Source organism: Amia ocellicauda, chromosome 1, assembly GCF_036373705.1.
Source record: "Amia ocellicauda isolate fAmiCal2 chromosome 1, fAmiCal2.hap1, whole genome shotgun sequence".
NCBI lineage: Eukaryota > Metazoa > Chordata > Actinopteri > Amiiformes > Amiidae > Amia > Amia ocellicauda.
The window spans coordinates 24,369,199-24,380,254 of record NC_089850.1 but is presented as its reverse complement, the minus strand read 5'-3'; the positions used below and the strand labels follow the sequence as shown (position 1 = coordinate 24,380,254).

Sequence of the window (11,056 nt, the reverse complement as noted above, 5' to 3'; positions counted from 1 at the left end):
TGAATGAGGAAAATACAGAACTAGTAAATTAATTGAGAGAGAAAGTCACTGAGATGCAAAAAGAGATAGACAATGAGAAAAGATTGAGAAATGAGGTGGACTGCTCTAATGGAGGGCAGCTGAGGCTGCGTCCATAGAAGCAGATGACCCACTGCCTGTTGATGTAGGCAACCACTGCTGTGTTGTCTGTCTGTACTAAAACATGACTGCACTGAAGGGCCAGCATGAAGTGACGGAGACCGAGGAGCACAGCTCGTAATTTCAGGTCGTTAATATGGAAGGCCCTGACGGGTGCCATCCAACTGCCCTGGACTCCCTGTCAATTGCAGACAGCTTTCCAACCCTGCTTGGAGCCGAGGATACACCCCATAGGACTCAAACCACCACTGCAGAGGCCTTAGATGAAGTCCAAAGAACTGTGCCTGCTGAGTTGGCGCAAGACAGCTCTTCTCTCTGTTGACCCAAAGGCCCCAGAGAGGCGGTCGAGGATTAGGTTCTCTCAACTTGCTCCCTGGAGTTAAAACAGACCAGCCAGTCATCTAGATAATTGAGGACACGGACCCCATGGCAACACAAGGGGGCCAACACTGCGTCCATGCACTTGGAGAAAGTGTGAGGAGCTAGAGACAGGCCAAATGGGAGAACAGCGAATTTGAAAACTCAGCCTTCGAAGGCGAAGGTCTGCCGGCCGTAATCTTGCCACTTCACCTGGCGTTTGGCCTTGTTCTACCGTGGCTGGCCTGGGTAGGCACCTGCCTGCCGGTGGCACAGGTCAGCAGGAGGGCGGGGGTGCTGCTGCATGGGGACTGGCCTTCTAGGCCCTGCAGGTTGTCTGCAGGCCTGGCCCAGAGGTGCTGCTTGGGGGTACACTCGTGCGAACTATAACGACTGCTCTCTCTCCTAGAGGGACCCTCCATGGACGGTCCAAACGTGAACCCAGGTGAGATGGGGGCATCCATCAGCCGGATCCTGTCTGCGTCCGGGACTCACCTTGCCTGGGACAGCCAGTGTTGATGGTGTGCCGCCACAATGGCTGCCAGGGAATGGCCATTCACATGTGCCCCATGGTACATGACTGTCACTAGGAGGTCTGCCACCCTAAAGTATGTAGAGGGCCAACAGGGACTCCATATTGTGGAGGCGGGCCACCTTGCCTCCAGCCTCATATGCTCGGTGGAGCATCACCTCTGTCACCCTGCACTGCCTGTTAGGACAGGTCCCTTGGCAGGCGGGCAAGGACACCAATGCCCAGATGGTGGAATTCACCTTGGGGAAATCCACCAGCCCCGCTTCCTGCGCACCCTGGGTACTGGCATAGACCTCACTTGCCAGTGCTTGGGCGGGGGCCGTCGCCGGGTGATCCCAGATGGAGTGCAGCTCCGCCAGGAGGTAAGGCAGTAGCAGGAGGCAACCACTCCCCTCTCTCAAACCTGGAGGGTGGGGAGGCAGAATCCACGCAGTAACACGCACGCAGCGAGTGCTCCAGTCAGCGAGGAAACCAAATGCACACCAGCAGCCAAGGTGCTCTTGCAACAGTGGTGCGTCTAGCGGGACTTGCCACTGTAAGCGCGTCTCCACTGGCAACGCAACACAATACAGTGAGTTACAAGTCACTGCACTGAACACTTATTATTATTAATATTATTATTATTATTATTATTATTATTTCTTGGCAGACGTCATTATCCAGGGCAACGTACAAAATATAAGCGCAATACATAGTGCAAGAATACAGTTATTATTATTATTATTATTATTTTTATTTCTTAGCAGACGCCCTTATGCAGGGCATCTTACAACATAAGTGCAAAACAAAGTGCAAAAATACAGTTAAGTACAAGGCATCAAACATTACAAATTTGATTTAACTAAAACATAGTAATTCAATATACATTTTACAAATTCCAATTTACAATTTACACAAGTACAGTAAGTGAGGTCCTACATCCTGGACGGTGAAAGCTAAGTGCTGTCAAGATGTAGGGTCACAGTCAAGGGCAACAGGAAAGGGAGGAAAACAAATCAAGAACGCGAGAAGCATAATAAAACTGTGAAGTGCTATCTAGCAGGGATAAAAGGACTAATATTACAAGTACTGTCCAAAAAGATGTGTCTTGAGTAAGCGACGGAAGGAGGTCAAGGACTCTGCTGTTTTGACTTCAGTGGGAAGGTCGTTCCACCACTTAGGGGTAGGGTGACTCCTAGGTTCTTAGCAGAAGGAGAAGGAGACAATGTTGTAGATTCCAAGGGGATTGAGATGGAGAGGTCAGCAGAAGGTGAGGAAGAGGGGGGGACAGGTTGAGCTTGAGGTGGTGTGAGTGCATCCAGGCAGAGATAGCAGACATAGCAGAGGAGATGAGAGGGTCAGAAGAGGGAAAAGACAGGAAGATCTGGGGATCATCTGTGTACAAATGGTAAGATACACCATATGATGCGATGAGAGGGCCCAGGGAGCGAGTGTAGAGAGAGAACAGGAGGAGGCCCAGGATGGAGCCTTGCAGTACGCCTGTGAGGAGAGGTTGGGGGGTAGATGAGGAACCTCACCATGTCACTTGATAGGTCCGGTCGTTGAGGTAGGAGGAGAACCAGGTGAGAGCAGTCCCAGAGATTCCCAGGTCAGCGAAGCAGGAGAGGAGGATGGAGTGATCAACAGTGTCAAATGCTGCAGAGAGATCAAGGAGGATGATGACTGAGGAGAGTGAGGCCACCCAAGCACAGCTGAGGGAATCAGTGACTGCCAGGAGAGCAGTCTCAGTGGAGTGAGCTGTGCGGAAGCCGGATCAGAGGATCAAGGAGTGAGTAATGTGAAAGAAATGCAGAGAGCTGATGGTGGACAGCACGCTCGAGGGTCTTTGAGAGGAAGGGGAGTAGGGCGACAGGGCGGTAGTTCTGAGGAGAGGTTGGGTCAAAGGTAGGTTTCTTGAGGAGTGGGATGACAGCAGCTTGTTTAAATGCAGAGGGGAAACAGCCAGAGAGAAGTGAGGAGTTGAGGAGGGAGGAGATGAAGGAGAGAAGATCAGGAGCAGTTGCTTGGAGGACGCGAGAAGGGAGAGGGTCCAGGGCACACGTTGTGGGTTTGTGACCTAGGAGGAGAGAGGAAAGTTCAGAGTCTGAAAGAGGTGAGAATGAAGAAAAGGAAGCTTGATCTGTGGGAGACTTGGACATGATGGGAGAGGAGGGGGGACTGTTGTAGAGCTTTCAAATGTCTGTGATCTTGGAGATGAAGGAGGTAAAATCATCTGCAGTGAGAGACGAGGGAGGGGGAGGGGGGCAAAGAGGGAGGAGAAGGTGGAGTGGAGTTTGTGGGGGTTGTTGACAGAGGATTCAAAGAGTGATTGGAAGTAATACTTCTTGGCCTTGGTGAGTAAGGAGGAGCATGTGGAAAGTAGAGAGCAGGGCAGCTGGGATTTTGGACCTCTTCCACTTCTGTTCAGCGGCGCGCAGACTGGATCAGGTTGAGCAGAGAATGGAAGAGATCCAATGCTCAGGGGAGGAGGGATGGACAGGACAAGATGTGAGAGGGAGGATGTGAGGGAGGAGGACAAGAGGAGGTAGCACAGTTAACAGACAGATGGGAAAAACAGTCAATGGAAGGTAAGAGAGTGAGAGCAGTGGAGGCAAGGGTGGAGGGGGAGACGAAGCGGAGATTATGGAGGAAGGTGAACGAGGGAGAGGGTGGGGTGGGGAAGGAGGGGAGAAAAAGGGAGAAGGAGATGAAGTGGTGGTCTGAGATGTCCTTGGATGTCACGGAGAGGGGTGAAGGGGAGCAACCTCTAGAGAAGATGAGATCTAGCTGGCGACCTGCCCTGTGAGTGAGAGGAGACAGGGAAAGAGAAAAGTTAAAGGAGTGAAGGAGAGGAAGAAATCCAGCAGAGTGGGAGGGGTTGGAGAGGTGGATGTTGAAGTCTCCCAGGAGGATGATAGGTGAGGAGAGGAGGAGAGAAGGAAGTCATCCAGTTCATCCAGGAAGGAGGCGAGTGGACCGGGAGGAAGGTAGAGAACTAGAAGGAAGAGGTGAGAGGGAGAGGTGAGTTTCACAGCGTGTAATTCAGAGCTGTTAGCCGTGATAGAGGAGAGAAAGGGTGGGACAGAGAAGAGGAGAGGAGAGCATAAGCCCTGTTCCTCCTCCCCACCTGGTAAGGCAAGGGGAGTGGGAGAGAACAAACAGAGAGTGAAGACCCTGTATTTAAAATTTGAAGAAAGTGTTTTGTAATAAGTATATAATGTTTTATATTAATACTAGCATTAGAAATAGCATGTATACAGACTGAGCAAATTACATTTATCAGGCTATGCAAAAGGTCAACAAGGTACATTTGATAGAAATTCCTGTTCATAATAAAAGATCGCACAGTGCCAAAATAACCCACAGCTATTTGTTAAAAGTCTGTTTGTGCCTTCAATTGGTTCCCCAGATTGGCAGGAACTGTCTTTTGTAATGTTTGAGGGACAGTTGTAAAAGATGACCATGAGACCGGACTTCTTGGAAAAACATCAAAGAAAGCCATTTGGTTTGCGGATCCCAACTCTCCCCCACGGGAAGACAGATCGTAAACAGACTCAGGCTTGCACCTTTTGATTGGATGAATGGCCACAACATTCTATGTTATTTTCTTACAAAGCTTCACTCATGTTTGTAAAAATTAAGTTCTCACTGAAGGAATTCCCTGACATGGTGCTTCCAAGCTAGCTTGTTAATAAAGTTTAAATTTGCTTTATCTTAACAACTTTTCCAATTATTTCCAAGATGGGTTCAACAGAGAGGATAGGGCAACAGTACACTAGTACAAATAACCTAGGTTGTGAATGTATTTGTTTTTGTTTTGTTAGGCTGTGAATTTGCAAAAGACTCCTTTTGCTGAATAAATGAAGACTTCTTAATTTAATATGATGATGTAATCATAAAAATATAAAAAATATCACATTATCCTGATATTGTTAGGCACTAATAAGAGTTTAAAATTAATTATTGATCAAAAGCAATCATGTAGTTATAAATCATAAAAACTATATAAAGCACTTTACATTTGTTCTCTCTGGTACTTATTAACCCATACATTACATTGACTCCTCTGCTAAAGTAGTGCATTTGTTACATTACACACCACTCTCCCACAACCCATTGCTTCATTCTTGTCTGAAATTATGAGTACAACTGGTCTTCATAACCAATCACATTTCCTTATCTCCCAAGATATCCAAGTGTCACTGAACTCCAGGGAGCTCTCACACTGTATATAAGTCTGCTTTATATCAAGGACTTGATACATTCAGGGAATCGAAAAGAGAAGTACACACAGGGTCTTCATCAATGAAGAAGTTGTTATGTGATAAGGTAATGTATTTTACTAATGGGAGCACAAAAATTGAAGGTTATATTTGTATTTTAAGGTCATTTGCAGTAACTTGATTGGTCATTTACTGACATAAAATCAGTAAATAAGCTCAGGCAACACTTATAATGCAACCATATTATAAGCTTTTATATTGTGATATTAAATAGATTTTTTTTTAGTAAATGTTTTCAATTTAAACATCTTTCTCCCAACAGCAGCTTTTTTATTAACTCCTGACTGAATTTGCATCTTGTGGTTTCATCAATACCTCACTTCCAACTTCAGAAAGATGAATTCATCCTTCATTCAGATGGAATCAGTAGAGTACTGCTATGAAAATGTTACCAAATCCTGCATTAAATACTCCAAACCGATTGGTGAAAGAGCAGTTATGTATTTTGTGTTTGTGCTAACAGTGCTAATCACAGTTGGTGGCAATCTGGTTGTGGTTATTTCCATCTCTCATTTCAAGCAGCTTCATTCACCAAATAATCTGTTGGTTCTTTCTCTAGCAATGGTTGATTTCCTCCTTGGGCTTTTTGTTCTTCCATTCAGCATGATCAGAATGGTTGAAACTTGTTGGTATATGGGATCATTCTATTGCAAACTTCATATATATTTTGAAATTTTGTTTGGCAATACTTCAGTTTTTCACTTGTGTTTTATTGCTATTGATCGTTACTATGCAGTGTGTAAGCCTCTTCGTTATGCAAACAAAATCAATATCAGAGTATCCTGGATTTTTGTAAGTCTTGCATGGGTATTGGGAGCATTATATTGCTTTGCAATGAATTACTACATATCCAGTGACAAACATGTTCAGGAATTAGTTGAACAATTATCATGTGAGGGTAACTGTTTATTTGTTACTAATAAGGTGTGGGACTACATGGATAAAATTACTTTTTTTGTTCCCTGTTTTGTCATGATTGGGATATATGCACGCATTTACACTGTTGCTAGAAACCAAGCAAGACTAATAAAAATAATGGAAGACAGAACATTTACACTTGAAAACAGTAGAAGAAGAGCACAGCGCAACAGAGAGCAAAAAGCTGCTAAAACGCTAGGAATAGTAATGGGTGTCTTTATAGGTTGCTACCTCCCTTTCTACATAGTTATCATACTTTACCAATATTTCAATATTATGATTCCGGGCAAAGTGTTCGATGCTTTTATATGTTTAGCTTACATTAATTCCACATTTAATCCTCTGATTTATGCTTTTTTTTATCCATGGTTTCAAAAAGCACTGAAGCTCATTGTTACTTTAAAAATATATCACCCTAATTCCTCTAGAACGAAACTGTACACAGAATAATAAAACATGTATAACTATAAACTATATACAGTATAGTGCTATGTTAAAACACACTGTGTTTGTTTTAAAGCTTATTTTTTAATGTAACCATTTGCTTGCAGTATATCTGTGGTATATCTGTCTTTTCTTAATCAGGATTGACAATTAATCTCTATAATATATTCAAAATTGTAGAGTTTTGTGTTTACATGAGTGTACTGTGCACAGTACAGTACAGTACAGTTTAACATTAAAGTCAGTGTTTTATTTATTTTTTGTTCATGACCTTTCTCATTGAACTCCGTTTATTTCTCAAAAAAATATGGAAATTAAATGTATAATGTGATTGCAACAATTCAATAGATAATTTGTACATAAAACCAAACAAAAGAAAAATCAAAAACCTTTGTATAAGTCAGTTTATTACCAAGAATAACAAGTTAGCACACAATGAGTTATTCACATTTTCATAATTCTCAAAGATTATTAAGAATCTTTTGAATGGTTATATAAAAATAAAACAATATTAATGTGTATGTAGTGTTGATCTTAATTGTCAATGTCTTCATTGAATGGGTTAGTATTTCAGAATACAAAGTTACAATAATTAATCTGGAGTCATTCTCTATACAACACACAGTTTTCTCAGACTGTATTAATAACATTAATGTTACATGCATGTGCAATTAAAAGAGCAGAAGTAGAGGACAGGAAGATAAAATTAATGTCACAGATGTAGTCGTCTACACCACCTAGTTTTGAAAAAGAGCGCTAGGACCTCTCTAGTAGGCTTTACTGCACTTCTCTCCTTTTACCCCACTGGCAGGTTTCTTGGATCACTGGTTCTGGCACACACAACACAGACACTGAGCTCCAGTTATAATCCAATATTTGTATACACACACACAAAAAAAGATGATCAACTGACCACAGTGGAACAGGGAGGATCTACAAAACAATATACCATATAAAAATCGAAAATTCCTATACTAAAAATTGGACTTAAATAAAACCTGATAACAGTATAACATTTCTATGAGAGCAACCCTATTCCCTCCCCACACAAACAATCCTAGAAATCGAAGCCAACAAAAAAAAAACTGCCCTTGGCCAAGTCTATTTGCAAAGATCAAAACGGGGGGAAAAAAATCCTAGATTCCTAACTCTTGTGCCTTAGAAAAATACTTAAGAATCCATTAATTTCTCTCAAGTGATCTCCGATGTTATCCAAATACATAAAAATGAAAAAAAAAACTCAGAAGGAAAACACACACTTAAAAAAAGATTTACATAAAAAAACAATCCCAATCATAATCCATAAAAGAACAAAATACGAGTCACTATACACTCCTTCAGTTTACAGCAGTGCACATGGGAATTGTGAGGAATGTAAAGTGTCAACAGCCCAGCTAACACACAGCGTTGCCACAACGTTGCTACAATGGAGGTGTGCTTCTTTAACCCAAACTAAACAAAAATAATTCAGTTTGTGAATATTAAACAAATTTGGAAGAAATATATAAGTGCAACAGAAACACATGAATATATATATATATATATATAAACACAGCTCTGTGACACAAACATCTATTGTCTGTTAACAAAATGATTGGAATTTAAAATGTTTTAGAAAACATGTTAACCTCTACACCATCCATTCCCAACCTTTTCAATTTTGCAACCCACTTGTACATCTCAATTTTGTTTTTTATTTCACGTTTTAAACATATCTCAAACAGTTCTCTGTCACTGTGACATCAATTTGAGTGACCAAAGGAGAGGAAATGTCCAAACTACATCCATTTCTATGCTTGCTGCTTAACTTAAATAGCACTGCTATAGCCTATTGAAGTGGGAATATAAACGAGTCATCTTAATATTCACAACCTCATGTTAGTCCCAGAATGCCGATACAAGAAAACAATGCACTTGGATGATGTTGCTCACAAAAGGATTACTAACAGCACATCATTCAAAAAAAGCAGACCGAATTTGTGGGAAAATCTGAAGAGCACAACATATTTAACACCACACTCTGAAGAGATGAGGACAAAAAACTGACCAACTCCAAGGAGCAGGGGAGCACACTTATCACACTTAGAAGGTATGCTATGAAAAAATGAAAGCAAAACCACTAAGCTCATTCACTGACAAGGTGAAAGAAGAAATGGCAGGTTGCAGCTGGCAGGAGGAGACTTTTCACAGATGCTGGCGGTGGGACTTCCTCCTTCCAGTGAGTGACAGCAGTGCCTGCTGCTCAGACTGTGTCTGCTACTTCACCTGGTGCTGTGGTTGCACCAGATATGGCAACTGCTTCTCCTGTGGCAGCTGCGCCCGTGGTGCAGCGCCCGTGGTGCGGCGCTACCGCCAGCCCCGCTATGCTCCAGGTTCAAGAGAGGTCATCACTCGCAGCAGCACACACGGGCCTTCCTGCTGCTTCTGGACCTCCTTGAAGAGCTGAGAGTGACCTGCGACCACACGGGCTGAAGTGGGCCTAGTGGACTTCCCGCTAGTGAACACCACCATTGATGCACTAGTCTCCTTACCTCCACTGTCCGTGGAACCTTGTGACCTGGTCTGCCCTAACAGACAGTGTCGTGTAACGGAGACCCTGCTCCGAAGGGCTTACGAGGTGGGAGCCCAAGCTGCTCGCCTCCATAACACAGAGAGCCTGCTGGCCCTTTACCTGTCCCAGCTGGCTGAGCCCTCAGATGCAGCCGACACATGACCAGCCCAGCCCTTATTTTGGAGATCACAGCGGCCCATCTGGCCCACCCATACACCCCCCAGCAACTCCGCACCCAGGAATCCTGGATGCTCCAAATTATATCAGTTGGCTACTCCCTGCAGTCTCAGACATGCCCACCCGCCTTCCAAGGCGTGGTGTGGACACGAGTGAGGGACCCTTTGCAGTGTGCGCCACTTCGCGTCAAAATCGCTACTCTCTTGGAGAAGCGAGCTATATGCCCCCTCTGAGGCAGCACATGGGATTCTATTCCCCATACTTCCTAGTGCCCAAGAAAGATGGCGGATTCTGTCCTATCTTGGATCTGAGGTGCCTGAACCGTAACCTCAAGGTGTTGCGCTTCAAGATGTTGCGCTTCAAGATGCTCAACCTGTGCACCATGTCCCAGGCCATCAAGCCCGGTGACTGGTTCACCACGGTGGATCTGAAAAATGCATATTTTCACATCCCCATTGAGAAGGTGCACAGGAAGTTTCTCCGTTTCACCTTTGAGGGACGAGCATTTGACTTCTCCCCTGCTGTTCTCCCCTTCGGCCTGTCGCTAGCTACACGCACTGGACACGCGCTGCCCTGTTGTTTATTTTTTTATAATTAATTAAAGCTGTTATACACTTAAATGGTTAGATTATGCCTTAACTTAGATATGTGCAATACCAAAAAAAACTAAATTGTGACTTTAACCCTAATAAATATGTATTTTTAGGCACCAAAAACTTGGATCTTGGATTTTCTTTACCTAGCGTCATTAAAATAAAAATATTAATGACCACCACATGTATCATAGTACAAGACCCTTGTCTAAGGTTTGGATGGGATAGTTGATACATTTTTATCGATTTGTGTGAACTACACCCCAATACATTGTCAAATGGTGCGAGTCCAGCGTTTGGCAAGAAACGGCACCGAAACGCAGCTCCGCACAGCTGCTTCGAGTGTAGATTGGAACATAGCAGCATAGCGGAGACACTGATCCTCCTGCATTCCACGGCCAGAGCCACCGCCATCCACACAGACTGAGCAGCGCTGAGCTGCGGCTGTGCACTGTGTGTATCGGCACCATACAGCTATAAGCGTGGACTTTAACATTGATTTGCAGTGTTGTTAGTAGTTGTTAGCAACAAGAATACTGATTTATACAATACAATAAAATGTTCCTACAGTAGAGTAATTCAATTAGATGAGAAAGTAAAATATAATATGTAATATTATATTCAGTGCATATTTATTTTCAGTAAAGTAGTATGAACTGCAAACATAAGTTCATTTTTTAAACTGATCAATAAATTGGTTTACTATTGGTCATTATTGTGTCCTGTTAAAACTGCGTATCTATTGCCAGGAGAATTGCAATATGTTTGCAGCACATTACTGTAACGTGATCAAGTACCAAGAGAAATAACTGCAGGCACAATGAAAGGCTGTTTTCATATACCACTAACATAACAATTATATCAGTGTTTTATAAATACCACATTGATTGTAAATAGCTTACAATGTAGTTGCAAACAGTTCAGAAAATATTATTAAACATACATTAAAAACAACTGGAAATTCTTCCCAGAAAATAAAAATCAACCATGGAAACTTTTCATTTAATCAACACTTTATTCGTTTTCTGAAAGAAGAATAAACATCACATTTGTTAAAGTTATGTAGCTCTACCTTCATGTAATT

General features: G+C 42.9%; 1 protein-coding gene across 1 annotated transcript; it reads left to right on the top strand.

Moving 5' to 3' along the window:
• The first annotated feature begins 5,727 nt into the window (after positions 1-5,727).
• LOC136758897 (trace amine-associated receptor 13c-like) lies at positions 5,728-9,097 on the top strand. Its single transcript, XM_066713645.1, has 2 exons — positions 5,728-6,644; positions 8,938-9,097. The coding sequence occupies exons 1-2, from the start codon at positions 5,728-5,730 to the stop codon at positions 9,095-9,097; spliced, it is 1,077 nt and encodes a 358-aa protein (XP_066569742.1).
• Positions 9,098-11,056: the final 1,959 nt, after the last annotated feature.